Source organism: Ruditapes philippinarum, unplaced genomic scaffold (assembly GCF_026571515.1).
Source record: "Ruditapes philippinarum isolate M1 unplaced genomic scaffold, ASM2657151v2 ctg255_1_1_1_1, whole genome shotgun sequence".
In the NCBI taxonomy this organism is placed as follows: Eukaryota; Metazoa; Mollusca; class Bivalvia; order Venerida; family Veneridae; genus Ruditapes; species Ruditapes philippinarum.
The window spans coordinates 98,586-117,523 of NW_026854839.1; the positions used below are offsets into that span (position 1 = coordinate 98,586).

At 32.8% G+C, this 18,938-nt stretch overlaps 1 protein-coding gene across 1 annotated transcript; it reads left to right on the plus strand.

Annotated features, from left to right (window-relative positions):
• The first annotated feature begins 4,965 nt into the window (after window positions 1-4,965).
• On the plus strand, window positions 4,966-11,437 carry LOC132741236 (uncharacterized). The gene is made up of 7 exons (XM_060729362.1): window positions 4,966-5,244; window positions 6,049-6,086; window positions 6,624-6,730; window positions 7,035-7,094; window positions 9,318-9,374; window positions 9,692-9,895; window positions 10,187-11,437. Exons 1-7 carry the CDS (start codon window positions 4,966-4,968, stop codon window positions 10,360-10,362), a joined length of 921 nt encoding a protein of 306 aa, XP_060585345.1. The 3' UTR covers window positions 10,363-11,437.
• The last annotated feature ends 7,501 nt before the right edge of the window (window positions 11,438-18,938 follow it).

Sequence of the window (18,938 nt, forward strand, 5' to 3'; positions counted from 1 at the left end):
ATGTGATTTTTTGCATACAGTATTTTTAAAAGAAAACGAAACAAAGTTCCATAAAAATCAAGGGGCACTATCTTCAGTAGGAAGCTTTGTCTAGAGCTAAACTATTTTTTTACACACACACACACACACATACACGCGCGCGCGCGCACACACACACACACACGCACGCACGCACGCACGCACGCACCAACACACACACACACACTACAACTATTTTACTAAAGAACACACACACATGTCGACCTAGATAGTCTTCTAAATTCCACTGTTTCAGTACATGGAATTAGAACTGTGCTTCCTTATATCGATTTTTGAATGCTTTGACCATAGGCATAATTTAAGTATGATATAACTGTTCACTAAATGAAACTGCTTTTCATCATACCAGTATCTAATTGTCTAATTGCCAATAATATTGTTCAGTAGATCATGAAAACATATCGTAAGGAGCCAAAATTGTCGAGTACAGTTAGTTATCATGCGTACAGTAAGAAATAAGAAAATATTGTAGATATATGCGAAATAGCTATATAGATAGCTAAAAACTTTTCGTGTATTTTATTTTGCTATTTATAGTAAACATGTTGATGCTATGACTAATTAAATATATGTTCCATAACGTCTGTTAATGTATTCTTTTTATAAATATGTAAGATTACCGGTGACATTTGAAGTATATCTTCAAATACCTCAAGTACTTTCTCCATGAAATAGATTATTTATTTTGACTATCATATACAAATATATCTTCCGCTCAGCATGCATTTTATTATTCGAACAAACATTACATCATACAACAAATATTTGATGCAAACTGGTTCTAACCCACATTATTTGTCACTTTCCTTTGCCAATAATTTGTATCGCATCATTTCACACCGCTTTAACAAGTATGACACCGCTATATGTTCGACCCACTGTATAGGGCTAGTAGGACTAAAACGACAGCATTGGTCAAAATGATTGCTATAATGAAAGAAATAGTTAAAAATGTAATACCCAAACAAGATACACCACTAGGCAAAGCAGTTTCGTTGGCATATCATTAGGGGTAGCTCATATTAGCAGAAAGTTTATCTGTTGGAGGTGAAGGAACAAAATGGGGCGAAGTTTTATATATGAATTCGCGCCCCGCTGATTAGCGTGTTTTCGCTCCGCGCCACCACCATCATTTATTGTTAATTCTAGAATTTTCACTTGGCGTGGTCTCGGGTTGAAAACACGCTAAAATAGCGTGGTCACTGGGCGAATTTTTATTTATTAATCTTTGCCCCGCTCACCCGCTAATAAGTTTGTTTTCGCTCCGCGCCCCGCCGTTTAATTTCTTAAATGTCAATCTGCACCCCCCGGGGGTCGGCGACGTTTTACTTTTTAACTTCGCCCGCGACCCCGCTAATTAGCGTGTTTAGCTCCGCGCCCCTACCATTTTAACTAGACTTTTCACTTTTCGGGGCCGGAGGAAGGTAGTCTAGTACTGGTGTATCACTCCAGGAACGATGGTTAGGAAACTACCCTTCTATATGACTGAAATACTGTTGGGAAAAGGCGTAAAATGAAACAATCAAACAAACAGAAAAAACTTGGCGGGGCGCAGGGCGAAACACGAATGGCACAGATCAGTCACGATGGATATCAGTTTGTGTTTAACTTACATCTAATAAGTGCCTTTAACATTTCGAATATAGTTTAGCATTGCAAAGTATAGCAATTTTCCAAATTATGTTTGCTCCTTATCGTAAAAGAATTTTAATAAATTACAAAGTCCGCACACTCTGACAAGGCTCTATATTGTTGGTACCTTATATCATTTAAACGTCAAATGCAAAGATTGGAAATCCATTACACTTATTGTTTATATAAGTTTTACTTGAACGTTTCCTTTTCTGTTGTTTTCCTTCATAAATATACGCCAGAATTTGAGTTTCATATTGTGTGTTCAATGCGAAACTGTTGAAAAAATACAATCCTTAAAATTTGAATCATAAGTTATAAAGACATGAGGAAAAATTAAAAATCATTCGAGTGAATATATATCAGGAACGTCAAGGAGAGATAAAATCAATAAACATTTATAGCTGATTTCGTATTGTTCTTAAAACATTGTACCCATCTGGTAACATTTAAGCGTTTCTTTTGCAGTATTCAAAGTCTTTCAATATTTATTTGATATTGATTAAACCATTCTTTAATGAAGATGACCATACATACGGTGGCACAAATGTGACATGTGTGTGTGTTTTTATTTATCTCGTGGCCACGAGATACTTTGTTGTGGCCACGAATTACTAAGTCGCGGCCACGAGATAGCTAAGTCGTGGCCACGAGATACTATGTCCTGGCAACGAGTTACTAAGTCGTGGCCACGAGATAGCTAAGTCGTGGCCACGAGATACTATGTCGTGGCCACGAGTAACTAAGTCATGGCCACGAGTTACTAAGTCGTGACCACGAGATAGCTAAGTCGTGGCCACGAGATACTATGTCGTGGCCACGAGTTACTAAGTGGTGGCCACGAGATAGCTAAGTCGTGACCAAAAGATAGCTAAGTCGTGGCCACGAGATACTTTGTCGTGGCCACGAGTTACTAAGTGATGGCCACGAGATAGCTAAGTCGTGGCCAGGAGATAGCTAAGTCACGGCCACGAGATACTATGTCGTGGCCACGAGTTACTAAGTCGTGGCCACGAGATAGCTAAGTCGTGGCCACGAGATAAATTTCCAATCAGATTACACCATTCATATGAATTTACATAATTAACTAGACATGTGCTATAGTACAAGGATGCCCCTACTTCACCAGCCTGTTAAAGTGCCATTTATACTACATATTGACTAGTCAATAATTTTACATTTAGCGTCAATGTGACCCTGATTTTTTACCCAATGACCTCGAAATTATTAAATGTCATCTACTGATCAGGTGCAATGATATTTCTGGGTTATATAAACCATGGCTTATTCCTTCTTAATTATTCATCAGACAAGGATTTTACCTTATAGGCTATCAACTGTCCATTGGCAATGTCCCTATCAAATAAAATAAACCAGGACCAATGTTATCATATAAACAAGGTTAACAGGCCATAGTACGTACAAACTGACCAATTCGATCACAAACTTATTGTTTATATAACATTTCCCACATGTGCTATAGTACAAGGATGCCCCTACTTCACCAGCCTGTTAAAGTGCCATTTATACTTCATATTGACTAGTCAATAATTTTACATTTAGCGTCAATGTGACCCTGATTTTTTACCCAATGACCTCGAAATTATTAAATGTCATCTACCGATCAGGTGCAATGATATTTCTGGGTTATATAAACCATGGCTTATCCCTTCTAAATTATTCATCAGACAAGGATTTTACCTTATAGGCTATCAACTGTCCATTGGCAATGTCCCTATCAAATAAAATAAACCAGGACCGATGTAATCATGTAAACGGTTAACAGGCCATAGTACGTACAAACTGACCAATTCGATCACAAAATTGTCCCAACAAAGAGCTATATATATAGCCGGTACCGTTGGCCTAGTGGTTAAGGCGTCCGCCTTCGGATCGGGAGGTCGAAGGTTCGAGCCCCACGGGGAGCGTTAATTGAAGGATGAATGTTTCTCGTGGGACTCGTTCCGAAATGGCCGCTTCGTGAGCCGCGAGGTAGTTAAAATGAATGGTTACCGATTTCTATCCGCCTGGCGCCTGGCATAGTGGTAGGAATTGGGAGGTACATGGTATGCAACCAAAAGGTGTCTCATAAGTCAAAATGGCTGGCCCTTTCAGTAGGGGTGACACTATAATAAACAAGACCTTTTTATATAGTCAAAATAAATGTCTGATGGGTTTTGGAAGGTGACTTTCTAATATGATCCTAAAGACAAGTTCAAAGTGATTATCTTCAGTATTTTCAAAGATTAATGTAAAAGTAAGTTGTTAAGTCTAAAAATTCATAATATATATAGTGTATTCTCATTTGGCATTCGACATAGTATCTCGTGGCGACGACTTAGCTTTCTCGTGGCTCGTGGCGACGACTTAGTTATCTCGTGGCCACGACTTAGTAACTCGTGGCCACGACATAGTATCTCGTGGCCACGACTTAGCTATCTCGTGGCTACGACTTAGTAACTTGTGGCCACTACTTAGTATCTCGTGGCCACGACTTAGCTATCTCGTGGCCACGACTTAGTTACTCGTGGCCACGACATAGTATCTCGTGGCCACAACTTAGCTATCTCGTGGCCACGGCTAAGTAACTCGTGGCCACGACTTAGTTACTTGTGGCCACGACTTAGCTATCTCGTGGCCACGACTTAGTTAATAATTTAGCTTTAGCTCCCCCCCTTCCCCGTGTCTCATGTCCCCTTCCCCCCCCCCCTTCCCGTGTCTCATGTCCCCTTCCCCTGTGCCTTTTGACATTATGGGCCTTATATTAAATCATTTATTTGTTTTGTTTTAGTTCCTTATAAGTTAATAATTATGTATTCTGATGTAGTGGTTTGCCTGCCCGTACTCTGCCTTGTGCCCTGTCCGGTTTTTCTTTGGGGTCCTCCTGGGCTCCTTGCCGCTGGCGCTTGTTGCTGGGTCGGGTGGGGGCTGCGTTCGTTGGATGCCGCCTTTCCTTGTCGGTCTTGTTTGTCATATTTTAGTAACTCGTGGCCACGACATAGTATCTCGTGGCCACGAAATAAATAAAAACACACACATGTCACCTTTGTGCCACCGTACCATTGTCATTATGATAGTAAATGTAAATTTTATCATCGTCAGTTTCATAATAAACATTTTTATTTGTGTTCCCATTATCATTATTATTATTAACAAATGAGATTACTTTTTAAAATGGTATCAATTATGCCACAGGATTCTTCAAACATACAGTATTTATTTAAAAGAATGTACTTTATTGAATAATGTAATTCATGTTATTATATCTATGCTTTGACCAGTTCAGAAGACTATATGCTGTGTCCCAACTGTCGAGCCATACATAGGATACCATCATCTGGTGCAGCAGGTTTTAACACAAATTATGATGTACAACGAATAATAAGAGCTGACACTCTTCCTGGTGTACCATATATATCGGAGACTACCAACGGTAGAACTCGAGCCCAACGACACATTGGCCGCTATCGTCAAGCGACTTCAAGTAACATTAATGCTATCAGTCCACTTAGTATACCATCTGTCTCCTCTACTGTCGATAGCCCGGACAACGTGCTTGATAGTATGATACGGGTAGGTTCGACAATAAACACAATTTAATGTTAATTCCTAACGTTAGATAACAAAAGCAGTCAATGAAATCTACAGTTTGCAAAATCATTGAAAATAAGTCTTGCTTAATTAATTGTCAAATTAAAATGTGAATTAAAACTTCTATAGAATGTTTCCTCTCTAAATATTATATTTATGTTTACGAATAGTTTTAATTTAGTATTAGGTTTGCAAACATTTGGTTTGTTTTGTATTTACCATAAATGAAACCATAAACAACCCAAAAAGAGCAATTCAGCGTGTGTGCGAGTGTTATATTGTCAACATTGAAATTATCTTTTTCTTAAAAACCATAAGTAAGATTTCAATTAAACTTGCCAGTATTGTTCCTTGAGTGAAGGGCTTCCAAATTGTTTTTAAGATTTTGATTTCAGTATTTTTTTTTAAAGATACTTCTTTTTATGTTTTTATGTTGCTTAATTGAAAAGATAGTATTTATGAAAAATAACTGTAACTTTTTTTTTTTAAGTTGAATACAGCGACGTTAATGTCTTAAGTTTTATCAAGTAAGAATATTTTATTTGAATCAATAATTATAATTAAGCTTTTTGTAAACATCTGACCTTGACCCCTAAATTCAATACACAATATTGTTTAATTGTATGAAAAAAATCCTTCTGTTCCTGCTATTTTATTTTTGTATAAATCCGGAGGCATAGCGTATTTTCACAAATGCTATCTAGATTCAATTTTCTCCAGTAATATTTCTTTTATGTTTTTATCATATATATCACATTTAATCACATCCTCTGCTTTTTATTATAGCAACAACTAGAAGTCGAACACCAGCTTGCCATGCAAATGTAAGATTTAAATAAGAAATTTTAATTAAGAAATAATAAATGTTAAGAAGTTGGTTTCCATCTATGAACAGAACATCAGTCTGGTACATCCTAAAAGGTTTTATAGATCATCAAGATGTTGAACATACTTGTTTAACATACCAGCAAGTTAAAGATAATGATGATATCAGTTAATGTTGAAACAAAGAACGCATTATTATTACACATTAGTCTGTAAAGCTCGGAATAACGATTCCTGTATTGTTAAATGTATAAATTACTGATTCATTGTTTATATTTGTTTATTAAAAGTATAAGGGGGTCTCAGTTAACAACTTAACAATATTTCTGTATTAAATAGTCAGACGATTATTAAAACCATGAATATTTTCTTCTTAAATTGACTTTCTGGCATTTTGCCAAAGAGTTACGATAAATTGCTTTTTTCTCACGACTCTTTTTGTCCTATTGTTTTTAATTCATATTTATTATTTATAAAAGGTTTTGCTTTGAGTTAAATTTGTTTATATACTGCTGTATGTATAATTTTCAATTTAGATGGTCGAACGCTCAAAATGTTAATGTTAACAACATAAGACAAGCACAAAATATAGACAGAAGACAACAACAAGAAAGAGAGAATCACGTGAACCGTGGTTTAATAAGTAAGTGATGCTGACTTATATATATAAAATCAAAACATTAAAGCTGGAATAGCACGAAAGAAGCAGATAATTTGACCGAGAAAATTTTAAAAGAAAAAAATTTGCAAGCAATATAAGTGCAACACTTTTCATTCAAATTATTGAATTAATTAATTAAGCATGTACCAACTTCTGTTAACTAGGGGTGAAACTCGTATATAATAAATAATGCTTGAAAAAACTACTATAGTAGTGTTTGCTTCAAAGTTATCTAATTTTTTAAAGATTCTTTTTAACTTTTAACATTTTTGTTTTATTTTTGAAGGTAGAATTAGACGAAAGAAACAGCGTGTTGTTCATGCTATTTTGAATGATTATGGGTCATGTAAGTATATATTGTTTCTTGATGAGTGTGTTTATGTTGTCAATATCTGATTTTTAAAAGAAGTTACCAGTTGACATAAACTTAAGTTGGATCGTACAGTTTTATGACATATATTTAATTGCATGACATATGCCATAATTATTCAAAACATTCTTCATTAATCAAGATTAAAACTAATCATTGAGTATAAAAGTTTTATTATCATTTATGTTTTATCATCAGAAAACAAAAACAACTGTATGGTGTTAAATTTCCCTATACACCGAATCATTACGGTGTAGTTTTAAACTAATGGCATAAGGTGTGATTCAATACATTTAACACAAGGAATACACCATATCCTTGTCATGCTCCTGAAAGGAAAGCATATCGTTGCCGCCTTGTCCGTCCCTGCCCCCTGTCGTCCTTCTTTCGTCCGTCAGTCCGCCACACTTTTGTCAGGAGTAGAACTTTTAAACCATTAATGATATCTCATTGAAACTAAAAAATCATTACTCAACATCATTAGTTTTTTAATTATCTCCATTATAATACTAAACGTGAATGGTCTTCTGTAATGGTAGGTCTGAAATACAATGAATAATTACGTTAAAAGTATTTACAATGTAGTATCAGACATACGAACAGACTACGAGCGATCTTTATATGGAAGTTTTTAGCAAGAATGAGATGATCCGATATTACATATACAGTAGAATCCCAACTAAAGACTACCCTGGATCTAAGACTATCAACTATTAAAACCATATTAAAAAAAGGAATTTTATGGTATATGCGAGTAATTATGTCAATGGTTACCTGATCCAGAATTAAGACCAGTCTGCTTATCAACTTTTAAGATTACCAGATTCAGTCCCTGTTTTATTCGTTTTTGAACACCCTATTATTGATGTTAAAGTCAACACCTACGAAGGTAACAAATTAATTGCTTGTATCTGCTTTAATGCTTTTAGGAATGACATTTGATGTCACAAAGTGCCAAAAAAACTGTCATTATTTTGTTATTGTATGAAATATGTTGAGAAAGTAAATTTAGAGTCACTGTAATTTAACCCCTCACGTTTTTTTTGTAATGTTAATTTCCCATAGGCCCTTGGGAGTTATTCTTACTGTTGAAGTGTACCTTGTGACTAAGACAATTGTACTGTTACAGGGTAAAAGTACTTTTTAACAGTATAAAAATCTAGTCACATGCTCTTTTCAACTTGCAAGGATAGTTGAGCTATTGTTACTTTTGGTTCAGTTTTGTTACAGTTAGATTTAGTTGAAATTTTAGTTGAAAACGATTTGTTCGGTCTTACGCCTCGGGTAACAGTATTTTTTTCGGGATGATATTTTTACGGTTACCCACAAACCCATGTGTTATTTATATATTGCTTTCAGCACATTTATTTTGTGAAGAATTAATTTCTTTTATGATAGGTGATTATGTACATCATATAATGATTGATACTGGAATAAGACTTCTTCAGAAGTATGTTTTGTTCTCTTACATAATTTTATATTGTACTTGTAGGTTTATGTTCATACAAAATGACTAGAGTACATCATGGTTATAAAGTACGTAAGCAATAATAATTAAATCCTCAAATCAGACCAGTCTCAATCCACTCCGCCATTAAGACAACTTTGGTCCTGTCCCGATGGGGGTAATATGATGCGTAAATGAAGATTTATCAATATTGCATGTTCCAAAAAAAGCATTATTGTAAAGATATTACTTAATTTACATGTATAAAAAAGTTTCCAATATATCTAAAAAATAATGTTTTACCTTTTATGTTTAAAGAAAGTTCAAAACGACCTTATCAAGATTCTTTCATTAGCTTTTGCAGCTATTTGAAAATCAAACATTATCTTATTTTGTTTTATACCAACAATGGTTTGTAGTTGTGTTACACACGCATTTTTGTACAACAGGACCATACGCCGCTATTCATTGAATCGCACTGAAGTGTCTCATTAAATATTCCATGATAACCGCGGTATGAACACATCTGCGGATGTTTCTAAATTCAAAATTTCACAATCTTCATGTTATGACGTAATGAGTTGTCTTAAACCGGTGCTTGATGGCGTGGACGGTAGTTTGCACTTAACAGGGCATTTGTTTGCTCAACCAAACCGAGCCTGAAACATTTTCTATTTTGGTGATTTTAACTTTCTTTAGGGATTCGTATTTTCCCTATTTTACATTGCACATGCTTTAATAATCTATTTCAGTGCCAAAAGTGCTAATTGCTATTTTCTCACTTGTTACCTTCAGCCGATTCGTTGCAGGTACTTATTGATTATGACATAGTAAAGTTTAAAATGTTACTAAGCATACTGAGAAAAATGGAAAGAAGTCAAATAGCATGTTATAAATAATAAAAAGACATTGAAAGTTAAAATAACAGAAAAAGATGATTGCAAATGTACCGAAAAATAACATGATATACCTTATATATATTCAACTATACTTGCTGTGTTGAATATATTATATAATTTTATAACTTTTTTTTAAAATTTGATTAAGAGAAAAGTTAATTTTCAATATGGATTATTCTAACACTTTCAATGTATCTAAGCATATTTTTTCTTACTTTTCATGAAAGGGGCAGTGAAGATGTCATCAAACTGTGATCTTGAACGTGAAGCTGCAGTATACTTGTTTGTTAAGGCCTGTGTTGCTGTCATTTTCTGGGGAGCACATACTTTATGGATATGCAGAAGAAATACTGAAGAAATACTGAACAACCCTTGTATAGAAGCATACACATTTTTAGATTTGTTATTTTCTTTTTGTTGGTTATGTGTTGGTACGTGGAATAAAGTCATTTGTTTTAAGTTTTAGATAATGCTTGAATACTATCGCATTTGAATCTTAATACAAAAGTACAAACGATCAATTTATAAGCAAATGTATAATATTAGCTTCCATCATTATTACAGCTTTTGCCATCAACGATTGCGACTGAAATCCAATGTCTTTTTTTTTCCGAATATTATCATAAAAATATCAAGAATTAAACGTTTATGTTTAGTAAGGAACAAGAAGGCTTTTATTTGGTGTAATACGCAATCATGTTTTTACTTTTACTCAATTTCAGGAACGGCGTATATTTTTGGAAACTTCAGCAATTTTAACAATGTATGCCACGGCTCTGTAAGGTTCTGGGATGAACATTTTATCAATTTTGCTCTGACACTCACAATTGTGGATTACATTGGGCTTGTAGTGTTTATCCTTTTCTCTGGTTACGTTCTTTGTGAGTCAATTGACTAAAACATTTTTTGGTTAAAGTTCGGTACCTTTTTGTGACATTTTATTTTCCATGTTTTTAACTATGTATTTTGTAACTATACCACCGTATATATCCAGTAACGCAGGAATGTGACAATAAAGCAGAAATTCATTTAAAAGTAACGCCTCAATCTGTGGAAAGCTATGTCGAAACTAGTAACACGGTAAGCACACGGAGGAAAATAATTGATTAAATTTAATTAAAAAAAAAACTAATAAGTTCAAACAGCTGCCATGACATTATACTTTAATCAGCATTACAAATATTTCAAGAAATATGTTAACTTTCTGAGATCATTCATGAAATGATTACCTGCCTACCTTTGTTAAGACTTTTGTGTATAAGTACATATTTGAAAGCTCATTATTTTGATATTCCTGTCATATAATACATAAAGGAAGCAGACACAGGTACTTTTAATGAGCTAACCAGCGTAACTTCAGTGTATTATTGACGAAATGGGTTTAACTCTTAAACAATGTCTTAGTCACAATTCATCTGCTAATTCACACAGGACCACATTCATACAGTACACCGAAATATGCATCGGTTATAAAGGTATGTTGGTTTCCGGTAAAACATATGCGGACGCCATGTCAATAAAATGAAAACAAGGTTTTAAAAATTTGAATTTTTTTTATAATTATGAAGTTCATATGTATGATTGAAAAGAAATCGAAATGCTTTTCGACCCGTTCGTAGTTCCTCAATAGTAACCAAGTCATGTATTGTCATTTGAAGCAGTCGTTTGTGAAATGGTTGTTGTCGTTGGTTCAGTTGTATTTGTATCAAACATCTGACATATTGATCAAGAACATGATCAAAAAGAGCCTCAAAGTGCTATTAACAATCTCACACTGTTGACAAGCATTTAAAATGGAAAGTAAAAAAAGAAAGTAACTTGGTCAAAATTCAGATTGTGATCAAGTTTTGGATATGTGTTCTATAAGCAAACATAAAATACGCTTTAATTCTTCGCTAAATACAAAAAATAAATACTTTGGTGATTAACAAGTTTTATAAGAAAGAACAAATATGTATTCTTTACATATTCAAAATGTTCCGATTTTTGTGAATAAACAAATAAATATATTGATTTAAAATTATTTTGTTTTGAAAATGTTGTTTTTCATATGCAATTAATGTTAATATTACTTTACATTTTGGAATTTTTGACATTGAATATAATTTGTATGCCAAGATATACTTTGAATGATATACAGTGGCACACACATTATCATTTATTTGAGCATAATTTAAACCTTGCAGAAGAACATTTTAGTTTTGATCGCAATACTTATAATGTTCCTTTTAATCTAATTCTATTAATATCTATCAATCATAACTGGAATGAAGTCTAAGTGTACTGTATGGAAACTTGGGTCGCTTTCTATGGTAGATATTAAAAGGATTACACTTATTATATGTAAAATGATAAGACTCATCTTGTTAAAAAGGAGTCTGTCATATATTCTTATCTTCTTTTTTCCAATCGTTTAATCATCTATAGGAGATGCAGGATATTTACCTCGCTAAATGTCAAGACTACATACGTTTGATCGAGCAAGGGCATGGAAGGCAACTTGCACTTTCCAGTTTCGTCTATGATCCGAGCCCGCAACATTTTTAATTTTGTCGTTTTTGAGCGTTTTTAGGGATTCCGTTTGTCTCAATTCTGTGAATATTTCTCGTCATCACAGACAAAGGTTGATTGATTGTATATCATTTTGATCTTATTGTCAGTGATATACTCACGTTTGACACACCTAAACCCACGACAACATTCTTTTTGAAAACAGTCTGCATCAAACGACAATGGATGAATGGATAACTGAACAATAAAAGGGTTGAATAGCATTTTGATTGGTTTAAATAAAGTTTATATTTAACATCCCCATCCCAAATTTAAAAAAAAACGCTAATAAACTTACTGTTTATAATTGTTATCATATATCATTTAACAATAGACCATCATATCTTTTTAACGACTCACAAGTTTTGATGTTATATATAAAGTTCATATATGTGCAATTGATGTGTAATATGACACATCAAAATTAGCAACACACAAATCGCCTTTATTACGCTAACCAGGTCGTCATCCTCACGAATGATCTTGGAAATATGTTACATTATGTTTTACAAATTATTTTTAATCAACCGTATGCGCATAATATTTTCAATTAATTTATTCTAAAATATAGTGATTCATTTACTTATTGTTTAATTTTATTAACTGTCATTTGCATACTGATTATACGGGTTTATAATACCGGTATATGAATGTTCCACATGAAGTAAGATCGAGACCGCGAATGTTCATGTTTTTTTTCTTTTCTCTCTTTTTTAAACATTATTTAGACTATGATTGTTTTAATGTTGTTTGTTTTGTATTAATAATTATTATGTTTTGAAGTCTATACTCTTTTGAAATAACATTGTTAAAGAAGTAATATTTTACGGATTCACAATACAAATCGAGACAAAACAGAGTTTTTGAATTGCTTAATATCCGTGTAGACTAATTGGCAGCCAATATTTCCGTTAAAATATTTTTGCAAAAACAAAAGAGAAGGGAACAATTGGGGTCGAACCACAGACCTCCTAAATATTAGACAATCACTAAACCGAATGCGCTATTGCGGATGTGACGACGTCCTATACCCTAAGCTGGTGTGACTTTTCAAAAAGTAATAAGTTATTTACTTCATATTAATTCTCTTAAACTACACGGACACAACCGCAGTGGGATGTAATATGTAAATTAATGCTATAATGTATTTATAATTGACAGGTCAATAAAACCATACTATACCTTGGTGCTCATTTCTGCCATAGAATTGCAAAAGTTTAGAGTACTATGGTGCTATTTCTGCATTTTGTTCATTTTCCTGTGGTACTGGATACTGTTTGAAAGAATATATCCGCACACATTTGTTTTTTTTTTCATTTCATTTCATTTTTCTCTGCACATTGTTAGCTGTATTACGGCATGAAATATATTTTCATTGATGCGTATATTTTACATACATCTTTGCACATTATGTGATAATTTAGGCATACATTATGTGATAATTGAGGCAAATCTTCCGTGATAATTGCGGCAAACATTCTGTGATAATTGAGGAATACATTCTGTGATAATTGCGCAAACCTTCTGTGATAATTACGGAAAACATTCTGTGATACTTGAGGAATACATTCTGTGATAATTGAAGAATACATTCTGTGATAGTTGTGGCAAACCTTTCGTCATAATTGCGGCAAACATTCTGTGGTATTTGAGGAATACATTCTGTAACGGTGTTGCCTATATTCTTAAATCGATGAGACACGTACTCTGTTATCCATGATACAAACATTCTGTAATCAATGAGGTACATATTTTTAATCAGTGAAACATTTGGCACATTCTATGAATTGAGACATAAATCATCCCGAAACAGCACGGCATAACCTCAAGGCATAAAGTCTGTGAACAGTGAGACGTAAATTCCTTGAACAGTGTAATAAAAATTTGGAGATCAGTCAAAGAAACGTTATGTGATCAGGAAGGCAAAATTTTATTTTTACAATGACAATTACAAAAGATCTATTCGATTTTGACCTCCCGCCCATATCAACAAAACTTGTACATAACAAACATGGCATGATGTAGTACTGATCAAATACCAATTTACTACAAAGTACTAGTTTAAATGTATATAAAGTGATAAAAATCAAACTTTTTTAACATATAGGTATGGTATATACCATCTACAATGTGTTGATTCATACATAATTAAACGTTAAAACAATATCATTCATTAACATTTCAGGTTCTTGAAAAACACAATATGCAAACACAGCCAAACTCATAATTATATGCACATATGGAGATGACATCAAAGTATTGATTCATTAACATTAGGGGACTGATTGAACTTACATGGAATATGTTTCTCTCTAAAAAGGGTTAATCTGGGAAATTTTTGACAAAATGTAATTTAGTGTCAGTCTCTGTATTACAACGTTTGCATATTCTTTGATTTCTTTTATAGTAAGAATATCTGTCTCTCATTCTATTTCTAAGTCACGTGCAAAATTCAAAGGCATACCCAATGTATTTCTGATTTTTTAACTGTTACATAATTAAAATATATTTCATGTTCGAAAATGTTTAGAACTATTTCTTACATCAAAATACAAAGTTTAAAGATACTGATCCTAAAGTCTAATAGTGAATTGTGAAATGAATACCTTTTCATTGAGTATGCTTTGAGCAAACAAAATTTGCACAAATCCATTTCTCATAAGTAAATTATTAACATCTGCAACCAAATTTCTTTGGGTATGGAGACTGGTTAATTCAGTACAGTAAAAGTACAAATTATGTTTGATTTCTATATTATGTTGACTTGATGTTCAGAGCTTTGTAAATATATAACAAGTTGCTATTTTTGATGATTAAGATATTTAATCAGGTACCTACATTTGTTTTTTTAATGATAATTTTATGATAGAAAGATTTCTTAATAAATGTTCATACAGAATCACAATACGATGATAACTTATTTAATCTTTTTAATTATTGCGGAAAAGAATCATCAGAGTAATAGCTTTTAATGAGACCTTTTAGTATAATTTATGTCGTTGTTTTGTTTAGAACTTGCTGATTGTGTCAAATGGTAATAAGCTTTTGTAACTGTAAATTCTACATCCAATTTAGTATTATATTTTATAAATTAAGTCAGGTGTTTGCAACATACAAGTAGAAAATGCTTATATAGTGCTGTACGAAAGGACTGCAAATGGTATTCTATGGTTTATTACAATACCAACTACAAATTGTACACATTTTAGAGAGAATTTCAGAATTAATAAATGATACAGAATTAATAAATGATACTATCAATTTTCATTATGAAATCTATCACTATAACTCAAGATTAATGATGACAATTTATCTATCTCCTATGAATCAATCAGGAAGAACTGCACGTAGATCTAATTAAAGTAATTAACGAGGTAATCAAATGCATTATATGTCTATTAAGTTGTTGTAAAGCTGTTTTAAGATGTAATTGCGCTTACAAAAACAGCCGATACCAGAGTTAATGATATATCTAAGGTGCTATAGACTAGCTCAAATACGATTATTAAAGCAGCTGAAGCCTAAATATTACCTCTTAAAGATAGTTATAAGTACGTTTTAACTAAAACTAAATACTTTACTTTTCAGTGTAATTCAATAAAATGTGTAAATTATTTGCATATGTTCCTCAAAATTACTTTCGCTAAAAAAATCGAATGTTTTACCATGTTACAAAAATGTCATAACGGTTCGGGGAAAAACATGGTAAAAGTTGAAAATGTTTCTAGAGAGCGTATTGGGGATTTTGAACATAAATCAAACAGATAATTATTGCGATTTGGATAAATTGGTGTAAGCTTATTACTGTTTAATAGAAACAATGCGTGCTGTGTTATCATTAATCGTCAGATGTGAATAATATTCTAGAATATGATACACAAATAAGCGTTCATGTAATCAACTTTAATTACTTTAAAAAGATATAAATTGCTCGGTAATCTCCCACTATTTAACTGAATTGATGATTTTCACCCTCTTGTTTGTCGACTAGTGGAGTACTATGACGGCTCATTTAATGCCAAATAATTTATGATATTTACTGTTATCTATACACAAAACACCGGGATCTTCGATATAGCAAGTATAGAACATTTGGTAGAATATAATAAATGACGACTTGAAATATATATAATTATTTTTATAAATTCAGTTTTATAAGGAGACAACTGCGAGTTACATAACCTACGGTTCCCAAACTTTCAATAAGGAGTAAAGTGCAAACATGTACCGAAGCATTACTGGCTAGAATACTGGAAAAACGTAAATAAAAAAGATTACATAGAAGAAGAAACTAAAAATAAACTTGCACGCAAAAAATATGTCACGCTGAACGATCTTTCAGGATAAGATATAACGTCTTTAATTATATGTTTGACCTTTTACTGTCGACGCATGTTACAAATTACTCTGATGTTAGGATAAAATAGAAAAAAGCATCCCAAAAAACGTCCAAAACGACAAAATAGAAAATGTTGTAGGCTTGGTTTGATTTGAGCCTGTCCATGGATGGTACTGGCAAGTGCATGTTACCGTGCATGTTCCGTCCACGCCCTAGCAGCGGCTAAGGCAAAATTCAACATTTAATCAGGCAAATTTAGATACAGCCGCAGCCTTGAATTTCTCACCAGCTCTAATTTCAAGGGTATTTGAAATAAGAAGGCCTGTGAGACTTTTTACTTTAAATCCATAATTTACTGATCTCGTGAATTATTCTCTAATTACTGTAGAACGAAAGGGTAGCTTATTTTATGAGAATTCCGGATTTTCAAATTTATTACGGAAGCTGTTCTATTATTAAAAGATCCCTGAGTAAGAAACTCGATATTTTTTTCCAACTAAAGTAGCAATTTTGCTTTCTGAATATCGCCCGATACCATGTTCTTCAACTCGTTCAATAAATAAGACAGACGGAATCCACACTAATATACTATTCGTATAGATCTACACAGCGCTTCAGTTACCAGCTACAGCATTACTTCCTACATTAAAATAAGAAAAAAAGTGTAATGTATGTTTTAGTTACATCTGACGTTCCGTCCATTAGGCGGTGATGGAGGAACCTCCAATGAGACACCTTCGAGTCTCTCCAAAAGTAGCAGGGTATGAAACCAGAATAACGCAAGTACCATGAGGTTGAACTCAATTTATACATATCTATAGGGGGTTCAGATATGATGAATTATGCGTATCAAGACAATTTTCATGAGACCAATTTAAAAAGCATGTACTAAAATGACATCTTAAAACGACAGTTGAATAGCAGTTGCTTGTGTGAAAGTCTGGTGTCAAAGTTTTGGATTTTTTATAAAATTTGCTAACAATTATACTTGTCTGAAACCTTATTTACCAAAACTAAAACTGTTTATTCGAAACAATGTTTTTTGTATTATTATTAATCGTCTGATGTAAATAATATTCTTTTATAAAGACGTTATAACCAAATGTTTCTGTTACACTTCTAATAACTTTCAAAATATATATACCTTGCTTATTTATCACTGTTAAATGAATGATGAATTTCATTTGCGAATTTATTATCGTGAATGATATAATTGGGGCAACTTAGAAAACATAATTTAAATCTTTACGACGAATATTTTAACAACATTACAACAAGGTTCCTTCTTTAGAATGTTTAAAAACATTCGACGACATGTTATCAATCAAGGCTTGAAATCAATATTTTTTTATGCAGGTAGTATTATAAAAAGAACATGAATGTAAGTATTTTCAGAAAAGTTACATGTTCAAAAAGACACAAATATTTGTTGGATATCATTTACAACACAATAACTGTTCAGGAATGTATATCATTAGCTATAAAGATTTTTGACAGGTTATATGACCCTACATAAACGGTTGTTTGCATATATATATATCCTAGCGGCTCGGGTTATATTTACAAAAAGCCGTTTATATAGGGCCATATAACCTGTCAACAATCTTTATAAATAATAACATAAACGGTTGTTTGCATATATTTATTCATATTGCAAACAACCGTTTATATACACCATAACCTGTCAGAAATCTTTATAACGAATTTATAAAATAGCAAACCTCCTTTTTAGAGAAAAAGATTTCTTCGTAAATTTACGCAGCCATGTATATAGAACATTTATCCAATGAAATGCGACGTCAAAATAGTGCAGTATTATAAAATTGCTGACGGGTTAGAAAAGAGAATATAGATTAATAATTTTGTATGATTCAAGGATTAGCTAGGGTTATATATAGATCTCAGAAGCTATATAAAACCAAAAGATACTATGCATACATATAAGCAAGGCTAAAATTGTACATTATGGTTTTTGTTAATGCACATTGTTTTGCTCAGTATCAATCATTCAAGAAAAAGCAGGACGGTGCTTGAGTAAACTCCCGCTTATTACATTTTGACTTCGTGATACTAACAAGAAGACTTTGATTGTGTGTATTACTTTATTAATAGATCATGTATAATTTTATTTTGTCCCGTTGATCTATCTCTCAGTGAACAAGTTTCAACTTTGATTGTAACACTTTTGTTTAAACATCTAGAATGTTCATGTTTGAACTAACATGTCTGTAGATTCAACGTAGTGTTAAATGACACATTTTCTATAGTGATGTCTTTCAAGACAATATACGGTTATTCATAGTTCATACATATAGGTTTAAATTCTACCAATACTTTATCAAATTATACAGGCGGCTTCAGGCGGCTTAGTGGAAAACAAACGGCAACATTTTGCTATTGCTGGAGTACCATAAAGCAAATGAAAATGTCTTGTGAAGCTGTGGGTAGTTCTATTCCAAAGAAGTACAGACTATATTTGTGATTTCTTCTGAGGCACCCAGAAGGTATCATGTGAATTGCAAGACTTATGTTACCTCAACATGACATTGCTAAGTAAAACTCCCTTTTTTATCCATTGTGATTTA